Source organism: Pempheris klunzingeri, chromosome 6 (genome assembly GCF_042242105.1).
Source record: "Pempheris klunzingeri isolate RE-2024b chromosome 6, fPemKlu1.hap1, whole genome shotgun sequence".
In the NCBI taxonomy this organism is placed as follows: domain Eukaryota; kingdom Metazoa; phylum Chordata; class Actinopteri; order Acropomatiformes; family Pempheridae; genus Pempheris; species Pempheris klunzingeri.
Window position 1 is genome coordinate 12,896,148 of NC_092017.1, and position 18,034 is coordinate 12,914,181.

Sequence of the window (18,034 nt, forward strand, 5' to 3'; positions counted from 1 at the left end):
AGCATATCAGGAAAAGCTCTCACATGACGCACTTGTAACTGTACCTCTATCTCATCTGGCCTCTTGTTCTCCAGGGCAAGTTTCACCGGCTGATTAGGAGCTACGCTGCTCATTATGCAAGCCAATTATTTTCGAAGAATAAATGCTAAGTGGTCATATAAGACATTTTTGGAAAGGCAGCAAAATAAGATAAAATGAAGTAAATTACAGCGTAGTTTTTTTTATTTCATTTCTAAAAGTGCAAAGTACAAGCAGGAAATAGATGCTTTGTTTTCTCTGCTTAAATTAGCAGAGTTGTCTCCACTGAGTGTGAGCGAGTGTGAAACAGAACGCTACTCTGCGTAGGAGAAATGTTAATTATTTGCATTTCAGTTGCCTATTAAACAGCAGAGGGATAACAGTGTGACTGGTAGCTATCACTGGCTAAGTATGGAAGATTAATACTGTTCTTTTCAGCATAGCCCAGGCAAATGCTGAAACGTGTCATTTGCATTAATAATATCTGACAAGCCGTCGCTTACCAAACTTTAACAGTCAAGACTGCCCCTTACAGTCTCTCTTTCTTGTTGCCATGAGAAAGCAGAAAACCTGGGCTCTTTCTATCAGTGCAGTAGCATTCTAAAATATATGAAGCACAGACAGATCTCCTGTCTGTGAGCATTATCAGTGAACTGACTGAGGGCATAACATCGTCTCCACAAGCTATCAGCTCAAATAAGGTCTTATTTTATTTCACAAACCTAAACAAGGTTTTTAAAATAACAGATATGCCATATAAAGCCATTCGCTTATGAATTAGGACCATATTTGTGAAACTCTCCTGTATAAGACTCTTGTCCCTGACAGAGATTCTGTGTGTCCGTTGAAATAAGCTTGTTACTGTAAGAAACAACCAGAAGGGGGCAGATAAATCTCAGCTCTAAATCTATTTCGTGGACTATTACACTGAAGTCTCCATGCTGTTTTTGTCCAGATATTCATCTGTATCTTATTGAAGTTTCCATTGCATGCTATCAAGTTTTAATTGGTGGGTTAACCGTGTTAGATAGAATCTCTTCTTAATGCATTTAATTCTACCATTTGCAAATGTGCAGAAAATCAAATAAAGCTGCAATACGTAGTGTGTGCATGTGCAATTATCTACTTAACTCAAGGGTGCTGAGCTAATAGACTTGGGGGCAAACGTGGTGTTTGTCATGCAAACAGACTTAACTGTTAATACACACAAATGACGTGACATAGCTATACACATAGCTGGTTGCAGCCAGCAAGTGGCAGCCTGGTATTGACTGCTGGTGGGGAAACATCCTGACAGCCTGGAGCAAATAACACAGTGTAGCACAGAGTCATGCTGATGTTAAGTCATGCTAATTTATCTACACTCACAGCAGGGCTTATAAAAGTCTCCCTGCTTTTGTTGGGATGGATTTTTTTTTTCTAATCACCCACCAAGTGTGCTCAGCATGGGTCCCAGTGACATGAAGGTGTTGATTTTTCCCCCTTTTTTGGACCTCATTTATAACCTGTCTGCCTATTAGTCAGCTTCAATATGAATCTCTCACATGTGGGACAAGAGTGTACTCTGGGAAAGGTTAAGTTCTTTGCAAAACTGAGCAGTTCAAGTGTTTGTCCTGTGGGGCTTTCATGGGGAAGCTGAAGTGTATGATGGGATGAGATCATGCCGGGCTCTCATCTATGTGAGGATTTCAGAAATGGGGGCAGAACTGAGTCCTCAATTACAGCCACATGCTTGTTGTAGTGCTTTTAAATCTCCTGACTGCATGGTCTTGATTATGTCGAGATTACTCCAGAAAACGAGGTCAGGTGTAATGACAGTGGTTTGTTTCAGGCTTCGACTTGTTTCCTTCTTTTTCTGTATTCCTCAGATGTATTTATAACCTGGTTAAAATCTCACTCTCAGACTCCTCCTGCTCTGATCTTCACAGTGTTTGAGTCCTCTCTACTCCAATTAAATAAAAAGTTGGTTTGCAATGCAGGGAAAGAAAAGTCAAGCCAACCGCTGAGAGGTTTTCCCTTTGCACGCCTGTGCGTAAAAAAAACCCTGGAGCCTGACGCTGAACAGATAGCCAGAGAGGAGCCAAACGAGGAAGTTAGGAGGAGGGACCAGTGCAGTGGCGTGGTGTGCGCCGAGAAAAAGAGTTCAGACTGGATTCTCCGGACGCCTCCAGCGCTGTGAAACCGGAGGATCTCTCAAGTTCTGGTTTTGTGCACAAAGCAGTAATGCGCATTGACGGACGCAAGGCTCCAGCGCTGCCGCGTATCTGCTCAGAAACCAGTTTTTAACACGCTGTCTTTTTAAGAAAGTTGCACACCTATGCTGTCAATGTCAGCACAGGTAGTGAAGAGGATCCCGGAAGAACTCGTAGTGCAGGTTACCAGGTTGTTTGCATAGCCTGTACTTTTATTTCTAAAGCGAGCGAGCGCCGATGGACTTGTTTACCCCATTAGAAAAGTAGTTATTGTGTCTCAAAGCTGTTGATTTAATAGTAAATGAACGGAGAGAAGATGAAGGAGCTGAGGAAGAAGAAGCTGTACGTGGTGATGGACGTGCTGTGCGTTTTAGTTGGTAAGTTGGCAAGCTTAATCTGCACTTTATCCAGGAGTTGCACTTCAATGTTGTCAGCAAGTACAAGATGTGATCTCCGTGGTGCTGTCAGCACTTTCTTGCCAGTCGCTCGGTGTGTTTGTGTGTTTTACACCCATGACAGCAACTCAGGAATTCCTTTAATTATGTGTTATTTAATAATGTTTCTTTATCCACACGTTAAAATGACAACGCGACACGATTTTAATCAGTCAGGAAATCCCCAGGACAAGAGAGAGGCTATTATGACCAAGTCTATCTCTGAAAAGCAAATGAAGTAACTTATGACTGAGACCGAGACTAAAATAACAGCCTGTCAGCTATTTGTTTATGCAGATCCCAGCTGCAATATTGTCCAGACTGAAACGTGACATTAAATTGCACCGTGGCGAAACACAAGAGGAAATATCATTCTCACTCCCCTCGCAGGCCTGCTGCATGCTCCAACCAACACACCAAAACTTTGCAGGACTTTACAGAGCCTCAGGAAGCTCAATGTTTGTTTATGGAAATTTGATATGCATGTGTGTGCCCCGCTTATTCCTCATTTTCTTCAATATTTTGTCTGCCAGGAATCCTCTCAAGAATGTCCGCACTTCCCACAGACAGTGCATTTCTCTAGAAATTACTTCCACGTTGGTCCACAGTCTATTGTTTTGCATTTAACTTCAGTTAGGAATCATTTTTCAAGGAACTATGTCTCTGTTTTATTTTTTTTTTTCCATTTCCATTACGGTATTAGTTTGTCTCTTTCCCCCTCTGGACTATGAACAAATAATTAAATGTTGGAAAATGAATCATCAATGATACATATTGTGGTTACAGCTGTCAACATTTGTCTTTTGCCATTAGACTTTAATGTCTGGAACTGAATATGAAACCAATATGGAGGATCACATGTGCCATGTAAATGCTTAGAAAGCATTTCATTAACTCATATCTAATTGGTCAATAAAATGGGAATTAATTTAAAACAAAAGTACAAATTAATCAAGAATTAATTGAATAGGCAATGACAATTAAAAGAATACATGTAATGAATATATTAGTCCATCAATAAATAGGCCAAATTAAAAAGGGGTTCATAAGAAAACACTTAATTAAATTGAATATCAAAACCAGAGAGCTTTATAAACCTTTGCATGGTACTTGTGGTCCTCCATGATGATGATGATGATGATGATGATGATATGCTTCTGATAATAACTCAGAAAAAGCTGTTTTCAGATGCAGCCTCAGAGATAATGTGTGTACGTGGAATGTACCACTGTGGTGGGACACTGGTTTTCTGTATTAATGCCACGAGCTCCTGACAGGCGTGTGTTGTGTAATAGTCTGATGATAGGTGGCGTGTTCATCCCTTGTTGTGTCTGTGCTGGTGGTGAAGTTGGGATGATGCCCCATGCATGTGCTAGGCTGCTCTGCTGTGAGCCCCTCCCTCACCCTCACCCCGACCACCCCGGCTTTTCGGAGAGCTTAGGGGTATTTTCCCGTCGGTGGGAACTTCCACAGACGGCTGAACTTGATAAGCCCCGCCATTTCACTGTCACAAGTCTGGGATTAGCGTCTGGGTTGGGTTGGTTGGTCAGATCTGGGTAGCTGCATCCCACCCTTTTGCCTCTCCCTTTCCTTTTGCCACCCACGTCACCCACCCAAATAATCATCAAGTCAACCCCAAGCTTATGTGAGGTTGCCCCAGCCATGTAATAATGATATGGCAGAGCTTGTAATTATGCTGACCATTAGCCTATATGGAAACACAGTTGGGTTTTGTCTGCATTCTGGGACTGTTTACGTTTCTTACTTTAAACAAAAAAAATTATTTGAATCTGACAGCACTGAATGTTATCATCTGTGATTTAACTGCTATTCTCCTCTTTAGCTTTTCTACTCACTGCTCTTCAATGGAAGCTATTTCTTTATCTTCGCTACATTCACCTCTGTCTCTAAATATTTAATCTCTTGTTCTTTTTTGCAGCGCACATGTATCTCTCTCTAACCATCTTTTGTTATTCATTCAAAGGCCAAATAAAAAAAGCAGATAAAATCACAGGGCCATTTCTCCAGCATGCTCTCTGTCGCTCACACCCTGCCCTGCCCAGGTCAAAGTAAAAACTGTATAGTTTGCTGGTGTCATGAACGGATGTGCCTCCCTCTTTGTTCATATAATGTAAAGCACAAACGCTGAACCTCTTAAGTGAGGAATTTGATGCAAAATGGCTGCCCAGAGCCAAGTAGTGGCTTAGTGATTACTGAGATACAAAGTCTGTTGTATTAGAAACCCGAAGCATCGTGAGGGACATTTGAGCTGTTTTTGCTTTTCAGATACCTGCCTCGTCCTGAGTTTGCTGTTCATTGTAAGCTCTTGGCCTCTCTCCTTCTTCTCCATTCTTTCTTCAGTGTATCCCTCCCTTCCTCTCTCCTCCTCTGTCTGTGTAAGTCTACACTCAGCACAAATAGATGGTGGGTGTTGGCTGAGTGCATGGTCAGGAAAGACAGGGGTTTAACCTCTCCCTGCCCACAGCTCGTATTTGTAGGTGCAGCACTGCAGGTGTGGGTTGTTTAGGAGTCAGAGGAGCAGCGCAGCTCACATTGCTGCATAACTCGGGTGCTGCTCTTGGCCATATGAATGGCATCGAGCTGTGAGTTATGAGTAATGTGCTCGATATTCTAAGTTAGTTGTGTGTGACTAAATGGCCTTGAGGCAAGGTGGTACGACACATGGTCATTCACACTTTTTCCGTGTGTATGTTCTTTGTTGTTCTGTAACACGCGTTGTGACAAACCGGTTCTGTTAAAAGGCCGTTATGTCATCGATACATACACTCAGATGTCTACTGTATGCAGCTGGAGCTGCTGAAGTTGAACTTTGCTGTCCTGTGAATTATTTTTATTTGCAGGGACACAACTTATCAATTGGTTTTGTGTATACACTCTTGTGACTTTTAGCTCACAGCTAGCAGAGAGTCACACATACATTGTTTATAATTCATTTTTTTCCCTCCATCTACTTATTGACTGATGCATTACCTCCAAAAGCCCCAGAGCTGCAAACCTATCAGAGTTTCTACATATTTCTTCACACTATTTTCATCTTATTACTCGTAAATATCCCCATGTCCTGTTCTTTGACCTCGCTGGATGTGGGTTAGAGTTTGTTGGTGAAGCTGAGCTGCAGCGTCTCCGGGGAGCTGGGCCTCTCATGCGGTTGTGTTGGGAAGACTGATTGTCCCGAGTTCTCAGAGAAAAGCAGTGAGGACATCTGATGGGAATTGTTTTCCTCAGGAGAGTCTTGTCATGGAAACAGAAGCCCTTTGAACTAACGGACACGTCCCTCTGAGAAATATGAGCCTAGCTTTTGTTTTTCTTCTTCTTCTTATTGTCCCTCTTCTAATTATCTTAATTGTGCATTTTATCAGTCATACCCTTAAACAGATTAGGTTCGGTTGCGGTGGTTATTTAAAAAAAAAAAAAAAAACTCAACACAAATTTGGAGACATTAAAACTGCTTTTCACGAAAGTCATTTCAGTACACAGATAACTTCAAAAACTGTGGCCGGGAATGAAATTGTCGAATTTGAGAGAAATGTGAAATCAGGAAGTGTACCTTTTGATGTGATTATAATAGTTCGTTTTTAAGACATTAGTGAAGAGAAAAGCTTCTGCCATCTTACATTATTTTGGCTTTCAAGGGAAATTTTCCTAGTTGTTTTTGTACCACAAAGCACTTCCCATCGCACAAATGTAGCTTTCCAGTGTCTTTTAAAGGCAGATGATTGAAATGCTGCAGAAGAAACAGCCAACATGTTTATCCTTTCCAGTAAAGTTAGAAAGAAAAAATATGCATAGAGAGGGAAGCCCACAGAGGCTCATACCATTCATGATAGTTCTACACTTAAACTCTTTATGGTTTAGGTCTAAACCTGTGTGGCTTACTTCTTTGATCCACTCCAAACGCAGACTCTTTGATTGCCAGCCCAGATTTAGCTGCCCTCCCACCACTTGTATGACCTTCCCTGCCACCCTGTCTCCTTCTGCACTGCTTGGAGCTAAGCATGCGTAAATGATGTACCGAGCAAAACAGCGGGATTAAAAATAAAGAATGGGCAGCAGCAGCAGGATTTGGTGTGACTGGTGAAGTTGGGCGTTCCTCATGTGAATTAGAATTCCAGAGGCCAACGCCGGCAGAGGTTGTAGGCTCAGCACATACCTTCCACATTAGTCAGTCCAGCTTGGGGTGAGACAGTCAGAAAGAGGGAGAGCTTAGCTGTTTTGTTACCGCAAGCCATCTTTTCAAGGTCTGTATCATCACCTCTGTTGATTCACTACAGAGCTTTGGTGCAATAGGTTTCTTGCTGTCATTTCAACAAAGCATGCTGGAATTGGAGAAAAGAAACAAAAGAGAGCAGGAAAGTAGAAAAAAAAAGTGGAAACATTGACTGCAGCTAAAAGAAAAAATGCCTGCCTCTGTCCTCGGCCACAGTGGGAGGGACAAGAGTTGGAGGCATAATCAGATGGTGTAAATGGCTAAAGAGTGACACAGGAATGGAAATTAAAGAAGCACAGAATGATGTTAATGTGAGAGAAAACTCGAGCTATCAACAGAAAGAAACGATGTGCTGGAAAGGGTAGAGAAATACAGAACGAAGAAACTGAGTGAACTTTCCCTGGAAAGATGAGAAATTAGAGTGGAATAAATTAGATACAGGAGAAAATGTTCCAGCTGTGACCCTGAGGGAAAGTTTTAGACCAAACAGGGTAGCCCAGGGGCATGAGAACACCCCTCTCACACCACGAACACACACACACACACACACACAGGCTTTACACGCCTTGAAAATATGCATAATGAAAACCCAGACTGTATGGGGTTTTTTTTTTTCTTGAGGAGAATAATTGTCCATCCACATGGTTTTGCAGGTGCAGCAGGTTATGTCAGAGAAACCAGGACAAGTAAGTGTGAGGTACTCACAGACATTTGGAACAACTTCCAGATGATCGTGGCAGTTTGAGTAAAGGTGTCGACCTTTCTTTAGAAATGTGAGAGAGGACAAAGACAGATCAAAACAACAAGACACAGAGAGAGAGAGAGAGAGAGAGAGAGAGAGACGCAGAGAGGACGTGACAAGCCTCGAATCTCTGTCCCAGAGTGCGATTGTGGTCTAAATGGTCCCGCGTAATTGCACATCTGCCGGCTAAATAAAGCACCATCCCACTGAGGCCTCTATATTTACAACAGAGAGAGAAGTGTGTGGGAGGACGCTGCGATCAAAAGAATGACAGACAGGAAGATGGAGAGAGAAGAATGAATGGCATTGAATAAGAGAGAAAAAAGCAGAATGGAGGATGTGAATCAGCAGCGGTGGAAAGAATGAGAGAAAGAGCACACTGACCTCTTTGTTGTATCAGTTAATGCTAAAATCTTCCGTGTTGCTCATCTGACGGCTTTATACTTTTCTGACCCTCTTGACTCGCAGTCATTGCCAATTACTCAGCTCTCTGTCGCACTAATACCCATTTCAGCAGGGGGGAGACACTGAGGTGCCACTGCGGATGAATGCTAATTTGCGGCCAGGTAAATGAGAAGCCTTAAACTTCCCAAAATGGAACCAAAGCCTCTAAAATGGGCCTTCCTTAATCTGAGACAGGAAAGCCCGAGCCCTGCATCCTGCGACTTCAAACTGGCTCCCATTAGGGGCTCAGGCAGGAGATTTCTGACTGGCAGCTGGAGTTTAGCTTCCTGGCCACATTCCAAAACTGGCAGCGTTTCCCTCCCTCCATCCGTAGAGGCAGGTGTCAGAAAGAAGGTTCTCCTGTATCCTGAATAAGTACCCCCACCCCCACCCTCTACCTTCCCTCCATGCATGTGTTTTTTTTCTGGTTTTCTCAGCAGAAACTCTGCCATAGATGTCTGAGTTTAGCTCAAATCAGAGACACTGCTTGGTTTTTAAGTGGAGGCAGCTCTGGAGCAGTGTCAATTTGGGTTGTGGGGTTGTCTCGTGGTATCTCCTGGAGACCTATTTTGTCTGCAGATGGGTCTATTTTTGCCTGTGAGCTGTATATGTGTGTGTGTGTGTGTGCTTTTCAGGAGAGAGGCTGGTTTGTTTCTTGCAGATATTATCCACAGAGGCACCGCTCATGAGACACAAGTGCTCCACCTCAGTGTGGTGTACCGTTTGTTCTGCCCATGAAGGCAGTCCAGAGTCTTTACATCATTTTATTTGAGTGCTTTTATAATCATCCAAACTTGTAATTTATGACAAGTTTAAGTCAGGTTTCAGCTGAATTAGCGCTTCATTTATGAAATGAAAAATGTATTCATTTCTTTTTACAAGCCAGGGGAGGGTTGTTTAAGGCCAGGTGCCCTGACTTCACCCAGTCCATGAACTGAGTGGCAAAATCCAAGTTTGGTTAAGAGGAATTAGTAAGCGCAAAAAAAACTCATAAAAACTTTTAGCATATGTCTAAACAAGTAAATACAAATGATACTCAAGAATGCAATGTTGTTGGTGCACATGCAGAAGCTACTTAGCATTTCATGAGCTTGTTAGGTGGACAAAGGTAGTATATTTCATTAGCTGCTGGCTCTTCTCTTTGAAGCTTTTCACTTCATTTTTCTCCCGCTCTGCTGTGATTAATGGCCCGACTCTGGCAAGTGTTAAGAGCTTCATAAAACAGTTTGAAGTTACTAAACTCAGTACTGACTCATTATAGAAATAATTATGCACTTCTGCCATTTTAAAGTGACATTTACCATGCTGTATTAAGTAAATAAACATTCGTCCTGACTTTGTCCAAGCCAATCTTACACAAACCTTTAAAACCTGCTGTTATATACTTATTATTATGTGTCAGTATCTGGTCAAACAAGTCTTTCCTTTGCTTTTGTTTTCAGCTATAGTTTGTTTTTAATGCTGTGTGCAGTGCAAACATTCCACACAGTGTAGAAAAGCTGGTATTGGCACATGTAATATGTTGAGTGGAGACAGATTTCATGTCACCACGTCCCCCCATGTCTCCCGCAGCTGTAACGATAGCAAGTCCCCCCAGAGAAGGTCAGTGTTTGTTTTCATGTCCAATAATGCAAACACCCTGATAAAATTATGTTTTCAAATAATGTTGTATGGTATTTGACATGTTTTGTTACTTTAAGCCATACTCATACTTCATCCAGACTGCATATGTAAGCAGTCTAGAAATGTTTAAGATAATATTTTGAAGATACTTCGCATCAAGAGCCACTGAAAGAAACCTCTGAGAATGCAAAATTTCCTAGTATCCTCTTCCTCTGTTTTCTCAAGATTTAAACCAAGCAACAGCAGAGAGGTATTCAGTCTTCTATGGAATATATCAGAGCGTTGGTATTATTATTGTCGTCACAATAACGACGCTGTATGCGCTACGGCTCTGTTTGATTTAAGTCCAACCATTTGTCAGCGATGGTGAGATGGAAAGGTAAACCAGAGGCAGTTTTTTTTTTTCTTGACATACTGTACTGTTTCTTGCCAGCTGGAAGCAGGATGCAGGATACAGATGCAGAAGCTGCCACCCCAAAGCCACATCAGTAAATCCTTATCAGGGCGCTCCCCTGAGGTGCCTGAGACAGGATGTTAGTAAAATACAAGAGACTTTTGTGACTAACAGGATTTTAGTGGCGCTAAGAGGAAAATTTGTGGAATACAGCTTTATTCAAATGGTTTACCGCGTCCTGACATGGCTGGTAAATGTGTAAACAGGGACTCAGAAGGCGTCTGGCGGTTGGTGGCCAGTGGGAAGTTGCTGTGCAGGGACAGGTGTCATCCAGCTGCTGCGGCTCACAAAGAGACGAGGGGTAGACAAAGAGGGGAAGGTGGAATTGATGTATTGGGCATGTGCTGTCTGCTGAAATCGCCTGAAGTTACTGTTTATGTTATGTGTCGTTTCTACGTTTTGGGACAGACGCTCGTTCACTTTATGTCAGAGTTTGAGTTGATTTGGAAACAGGCAGCATATAAAGTAAAAAGTCGTAGAGGATTCTGGTCAAAACCAGGCGAGCTGTTTCTAAGACAGAAAGGCAAAAGGACTCTCTTGGAGTACAGGTGTATTTCACATTTAAACATCTTGTTCTGAAATATTGAAGTTGGAGCTTTTTCACGTATGGATACCATATAGGAGACTGTTAGTATCTCTATTTGTGTTTTTTCCTTCCCTGTTTGTCTAGTCTTAGCCAAGCTCCTCCAAGGTGGGGTTACAAAGAGTCCCTGTGCGATGCTGATTTTATCCTATAGAGCGCCATTGTTTATTGTCTCTACACAAAGCTTCTTATGCTGCAGCTGCCTTCCTTTACTGAGCCAATAAAACTCTTTGTCTATATAGTGTCTGTGAGGAACATGTGCGCAGTTGGCATGTTACTAAACAATGTCCGCACTCATCTCATGTCAGCTTGGATATTTGCAATGTGAGACGACAGTGAGACTCACATCATTGTACAGGTGCCGTTGTGTGTTGTTGCTTAGTGTGAATTACGGCATTTATAGGGGAATTTCTCACCTCCATTAGCTAGTTTGTGGTTTTTTTTACAGACAATGAGCACTTCGACAGTTTTAGTCATAAGGAATCTCTGTCTGTACGCTAAGGTTGTACTGTCACATATTAGTATTGTCAACATTCAAAGCATTAACATCTTATACATCCTTCTTCTCATCTTTTTGAACTGCTCTAACATTCAAGGAACAACATTTTTATTTTGCTTTTTTTCCATCAGTGTTTTTATACATTTACAGTAGGCTGCTCTTCCATATCCACCATGAGAGGTTTCGGGGTGGAATTAAACCCGGTGTTACAGAGTGTTCACCTGAGCCAAATCCTGATCCACCGTTCACTTGTATATTTTCCTTTAGTCTCAGTCTTCAGCATGCAGACTCTCATCAGTCAGTCTCACTGGAAGTCCTCCTGGAATTATGTCAGCTGCAGACATTTTTTGAAAGAATGGGAGGGGTGCACTGCTCATTTACGCAGGAATGTAATACTATTGGTGAGAGCACTTCTCAAGTGTGTTCAGTGTTTTTTCACAGCTGTTTTTCTTTCATTTAGTATGTGGCTGTATGGCATTTCCACAGTGGCTCCAAGAAAGTCTGTCTGCCTATTATGGATAGTAGTAGTGGATATCAGGGTGGAGAGTACATTTCTCAGTAGGGCTTCTCCTCATGATTATTTTGTCAGTTATTTTTTTAGACTATGTAATATAAAACATCTATCACAAACTACCAGAGTTAATGTTTTAAAATTATAAATTAGCCTTTCCTATCTATCAAGCAAGGTCTTTCTTTCACATACTGTATCTACTCAAGTCTTATTGTACCGAAAATGCTTTGAGTATAAAACATAAATTTAAAGGTTGTGACCCGTTGTAATGGATACCGAAAAGTAAAATAGCGAAAAGTTTTCTCTGCTGGAAAAAAGACGATCCAAAAGAACCTCTCAAATTATTTGCAGCACAGTTCACTCCTCTCCTATCCTCAGTATGTTAGTTATATAACAGTCATAGTTTCTCAAATAGCTGAAAACACTCCCTCAGTCTCAGATAATTCAGGAGGAGTTTGACTTAAAGTAAAAGCAATAGAGCATCTGCAAAATGTATTGATTAGCCTTTGTTTATCAAGACAACTTTGAGTTTTACCCATCACACACACACACACACACACCTACAAAATGCAGTAAAGTGAGTGTGTGTATGCGTAAGAGAGAGTCAGGGAGGAAAAGGGTGAATGTTTCCGAACATCTCAAGGATCATTTGTGCACCGAGGAGCCTTGAGCAGCTATATTTGGTCTTATTTTTGCACATGGCCACATCATTCAAAAGAGGAGTTGAAGTTGCGTTTTTTGTGTACTGCTATAGTTTGTGTACAGTCTTGTGTTTGTCCACTGTTGTGTTTCTTTGGTATGTGTGTGATGTGTGATTTTATTTATTTATTCTTTTAACATGTGCCCACATGCCTACGTATATATAAATACTATTTAGCACTGTTTATTTTTGCAATTCCTTGCTGTGCATTTCCTCCCTGGCATTCAACTGCAGAGTGTTTTTTTTTTTTCTCCTTGTGGGTTATTTTCATCCTTTTTTTTAGATTTTTAGACCTCGAGGTCCGGAGGGAGAGAGAAAACAATTTAGCTATCCTTAGAGAAACATTTTCTCTTCCCAGCTTTGGAAATGATGTAATGTCTGAAAACCTGCAGAAAACAAGACAAATGTGTTATTCCAAAAAATGTTTTCCTCAAATATTGGTGTCCATTAACTTGGATCAACCTTGTTCCTGGTCTGTATGTCCAGTTATAATCTTAGCGACCGTCGTATATCACAAAATAAACACCAATGCAATCATTCAGTCTCCAAATATAGTCAATATTCTGTCCCGTCTCATCAGACTTCTTACCTCTGGTTTGTTTTGGCTACAGCGGCACTGCCCTTCATCATCATGACCATCGTGTTCAAGCCATATCAAAGAGGGATTTACTGTGACGACGAGAGCATCATGTACCCCCTAAAACCAGACACTATCACCCATGGCATGCTGGCAGCTGTTACCATCTCCTGCACTGTCATCATTGTAAGTTTTATCCAAAGCATCAATCCCCCCGCTCACTTCTTCTCACTGAGAGCTTTATAACACATCACCCCTGTAAAACCAGAATCATGGAAAGTTTATAGGACTTTACTCATTTAACAGCATCCTGTGCTGTTTGCTCCATTACTAAATGGCCTGTAGGAATTTGGCAACATGCTGAAGTATAAGGAGGAAACGTAATTTCATTCTAATGATATGAAAATAGAAAAATACTGGAACAACGCCTCCAATAACTCTTCACAATTTGCCTTTTCTTCCTCAGATCTCCTCTGGAGAAGCATATCTGGTCTACAGCAAGAGGATTTACTCTAATTCTGACTTCAACCAGTATGTAGCTGCACTCTACAAGGTAGTGGGCACCTTCTTGTTTGGCGCAGCCGTCAGCCAGTCACTGACTGACCTTGCCAAGTTCACCATTGGCCGCCCAAGACCTAACTTCATGGCCGTATGTGGCCCCAGGGTCTGCTCGGGTTACATGCGGGTGATCAACTGCACTGGCAGGCCTCAGGACGTCACAGAGTCCAGGTAGGAAGAGGAAGATCCCAGAGTTATACTTTTATCATTGTGCTTTGAGAGGAAAATATGTTTAAATTGAAGAATGAAAAGATGACACTTTAACTTTAATTATCACATACTGTTGCTTGTCTTATTGGGGAATAAAACACATTTGACATAATAACAATGGCAACAAGATTCTACAGTTCAAATATCCTGTGTGATGCATTAAATTTGATTCTCTCGCTTCTCCAGATTGTCCTTCTACTCCGGTCACTCCTCTTTTGGAATGTACTGCATGCTCTTCCTAGCAGTAAGTACAGCACATGAGACTCAATCCATCACTAAAAGTCTCTCAACACGGTGTCAATATGCATATCCATGTACAGTAAACATGAAAATCTCGTCACGTTATCTCCACGCAAGTTTCTCAGTGTGAATCAGACATAACAGTCCCCAGATGGGCTCATTTGAGAACAGGCTTCTGCATTTGGATCCGAACTCAAGGGCTAATTGTTAAGAGGGAGAAAAGGCTCAGAGGCCTGTGCCTGTGGACATAAAAGGACAAGGCAAGAGTTCAGAGAAAGAATGTGTATACTCAGAGAAATGATCTGGAGGCCTCTGTTGCCTTTTTCCCAGAAATGATGAAGGCAAAGCATGTGCTCTGTTCTGTCTTCCAGGCCTATCCAGTTCATTACCCTTGGCCTCATCGCTTTGTGTTAAAAACCAGGCACCACTGCTCGACAGCAAGCTTGAACGGGCCAAGCAAAGCAACATTGTTCACTTCAAATATAATCTAAAGGACAGGACAGAGTATCTTAAGCTAGTGTCCATTCCTATCTGTGGCTCAGTCCAGGCTCTCCGTTCTGCCAGGAAAATACTGCAAGCAAACAGAGCCAAGCTGTGATATCCAGAGTGTGACTATGTAGCAGGGGGACTGTAGTGTGATGCCAATTTTTGCACCTTCAACAGCAGCCCAGCAGAAGCCCTGTAGAAGTTGTGTACTGTTGCCAGGTTCATAATTTTTTGGCATCTGCTGTTTTCCAGTAAAAAAGGGGTTTCAGTCCATAGTGGACATAAATTAGATTCCTTCTCAACACCTTTTTAGAGAAATCCAATTTGAGGCGTAGCAGCCACAGTTTTTGCATTAAAGAGGCACAAACTCGTGCTCCAAATATATTGACTTTTTTGTTTTTGGTGTTTGACGTGAAATATCATCTGCCAGTAACCCTGATAGTACAGAGGGCTATTTATCTAAGCAAATATAAAGATGACTTTTGCAAAGAGGAATTCGACAGCTGCATTATTTCACTGTTTAGTCAGCATATTATATTACATTTATATAACATTATGTCAATGTTGGTCCGGATCCCAATTGCATTATCCTAACCTTTTATGTTGTTATGCCTTTTTGGTGGACAAAACCGCTTATGACATCTTTTTTCAGAATCAACATAAAGGAGTCACTGCTTAAAACACACTGTCTCTCCCCCTGATCTCTCTATTTTCTGTCTTCTCTCCCCTCAACCCCCCCCCCCCCCCATGGTGCATCGCCCTCTGCTCCTCCCTTCAGCTTTATGTGCAGGCGAGACTGGTGGCTAAGTGGGCCAGACTTCTCCGGCCCACCATCCAGTTCTTCCTGGTGGCCTTTGCGGTGTATGTGGGCTACACCCGAGTGTCTGATTACAAGCACCACTGGAGTGACGTGTTGGTGGGGCTGCTGCAGGGGGCGCTTGTTGCTGTGCTCAATGTGAGTCTCCAAGACAACTTTTTTCGGGGAAAACAAAGCAAACATTTTTACATCATATTTCCATGAGATAAGATGGTCACAACTTCTGATGTGATCTGGTTTCAAGATGCTGAGCTGCTTGTACGCAGTTTTTAGAAGTTTACAGAACGTTTTAGATTTTATACTGAAAATAGTATGATGTCATCAGCTCAAAGCTAAAAAAAAAAACAAACACCAGAAATCATGCTCACACGGCTCTCACTTCACATATTTTTCACATTTCATTTTCTGTGAAGTAGCTCCAGCCTTCAACCTGATGACATTGACTTTGGTTCCTGTGGTTTCTGGCTTGAGGAAAAGCAAACAAGGGTGGGACTGTCCAGATCATGAGAATGATATTTAATGGAAATCTTTCTGTTAGTGATACTCCCTTAAAAGTGGGGAAAAAAAGTATGAAAATGTCATATTTCAGCATTATTTCGGTCTCACAGTAAAAATCCGTATAGACAGGAAGCATGAGGGGAGCGTGACAGCAGAGAACTGTGACTTGATACAAACCCACACACTCACACTGGCATGTTTTCAAGCAGTAAGTCCATTCTTCTCACTTCATCCAACTGGGCTTCTTTATTGTTTGGCCACTTCCCTGTTTTGAGTGAGCCACTGTCAGCACCGCCTGTTGGAAATTGTGGAGTGGTAATGTGTGTGAGCGTGTGAGTGTGTGTCCATGTTTGATTAATTGGGAAGCGAGCCCGCGCCTCTGGCCTTCACCGTGCTGTGTGCAATTAGAGACCCTCCTGGGCATAGTGTTTTATGACCTACAGGGGTTGTGCCTGCTCTCTGTGTGTTCCTCTCAGATGTGTGTAAGTGTGAGTGTCACTTAACAGCTGTGCACAAACCTGTCCAGACATATGTAATCACAGTTTCCAGCCCAGCCCTAACCTCCTCTGTACCCCTTACATGCTGGTACTTCAATCTCAGTGGGAAAAATATTCCTTAAGTGGCCAAAGCTAACTTCCTCTCCTCTCTTTTCCCCTCTTTCTCCCCCTCTTGTGCAGGTGCACTTTGTGTCAGACTTCTTTAAGAAGCGTCCTCCACGTTGCACAAGGCCAGACACCGCTGATAGCGAGGAGCCGGAGAGGAAACCCAGCCTGCAGATTGCAGACTCCGAACACGGCAACCATTACAACTATCACCACAATCCAGGCCCTGTGTGATAGGGACTGACACTAGGGAACAAAGGCAGCAGCCTGCAGACCCCAAACCTGTGTGATAAGGTCCAACTCTGGACCTGCAACCTTGATTATGCAGTCAACAGTGTTTAGTTCAGGGAATAACCTGGGTCACCTGCGGTCCTGGCTCTGTAGGCTGCCCGCTGCAGACTCCTGATGCTATGTGAGAAGTCTCACGAGTGTGAGATGTTAAATTTTAGACTGTCTATATGAATTCTGCAACCAACGCTTTGTATGTCTGTTTGAAAGGAGTAAAACTGGGGATCTGGTCTGTAGCTTGCAGCCTTCAAGCCCCCAGCTCCCTCCCTCTGTGTCAACCACTCACACCCCACCCACTTCCCAACCACTGGACTGACTGAGGGGGCTGCATCCCATCGCCAGGTGCCTGAGCCCCCTCTCAAAGACACCATGATGACCTCCTTTTCTCCTGTAAGAGAGAGAGGAGCATATTGTTTCTAAGACATCATTGTTGATGTTGAAGTCTATGTGCTTAATGCTGCATTAAGCGAAAGACTCCAAACCCACACGAAGCTATGATACACTAAGTGCTTGTGGCTAATGTGTTAGCAAATAAGCAGAAACAGAGGAACATGGGCATCCCGATGAGAGTCCTTTCCTGCCAACAGACAAATTCATGTCTGATATTCACTCGCCTTTATGCCACCACCTCCTGAGAAAAATATGCTCTTTTTGATACATGCTCCACTTTCTTTACTTGTCACTTGTTAATTAGGCTCTCTGTTTAGCAGTGTGTGTCCAATCTGTTTCTCAGTCTGTCTTTGCAGGAAGCAACGGCCCACGGTTTGATATAACAGGTCAGTGAGAATAGTGGGGTTTTAATTATATGTGCTGGTGATTGAAACCATCCTGAAAGTGCCTGAAAACTGCAGAGATCTGGGGCGGAAAGATCTGGTTGTTGATGCTCAATGGGATTGGCAGTACCTGCAAATATTTTTCGGGATTTCTTTGATTTAATGTCAATATCAAATATATCGCTTAATGGAGCTTTAACATGTTTTGTTAGAAAACGTGTCATGTTTTGTAACTTTTCAATTTCTGTATGTAGAGAACCAAATTTATTGGCAGTGATGAAAGACAAGTAAGAATGAGAGGAAGGAAGACAAAAATGTTTATAGACGTTGGTGAAAGGCACAGTCTGTTGATTGATTAGTTTCACTTTTGTGCACCTTAAACTGGCTACACACTAGAGGAGCGTTGCAAATTATAACAAATTATTTTAATGAAAACCAGTTCACAGTAGATGAGCTGTATCAAGTCATTCTGTTGGCCAGCAGGCTAACAAACTGAAAATATCAGCTGCAGGCCAGCCTAAAGCTGCTTTGAAAGATGTGTATCAACTTAACCAACA

At 42.3% G+C, this 18,034-nt stretch overlaps 1 protein-coding gene across 1 annotated transcript; it reads left to right on the forward strand.

Annotated features, from left to right (window-relative positions):
* The first annotated feature begins 2,092 nt into the window (after nucleotides 1–2,092).
* Nucleotides 2,093–17,709, forward strand: plpp2b (phospholipid phosphatase 2b). The gene is made up of 6 exons (XM_070832643.1): nucleotides 2,093–2,587; nucleotides 13,040–13,191; nucleotides 13,472–13,734; nucleotides 13,960–14,017; nucleotides 15,278–15,454; nucleotides 16,492–17,709. Exons 1-6 carry the CDS (start codon nucleotides 2,512–2,514, stop codon nucleotides 16,648–16,650), a joined length of 885 nt encoding a protein of 294 aa, XP_070688744.1. The 5' UTR covers nucleotides 2,093–2,511; the 3' UTR covers nucleotides 16,651–17,709.
* The last annotated feature ends 325 nt before the right edge of the window (nucleotides 17,710–18,034 follow it).

Coding starts and splice junctions, on each gene's coding strand:
- plpp2b (XM_070832643.1), top strand. CDS start 2,512: ATGAACGGAGAGAAGATGAAGGAGCTGAGGAAGAAGAAGCTGTACGTG. Junction 13,735..13,959: donor CAGGACGTCACAGAGTCCAG/GTAGGAAGAGGA, acceptor TCGCTTCTCCAG/ATTGTCCTTCTACTCCGGTC. Junction 15,455..16,491: donor CGCTTGTTGCTGTGCTCAAT/GTGAGTCTCCAA, acceptor CCTCTTGTGCAG/GTGCACTTTGTGTCAGACTT.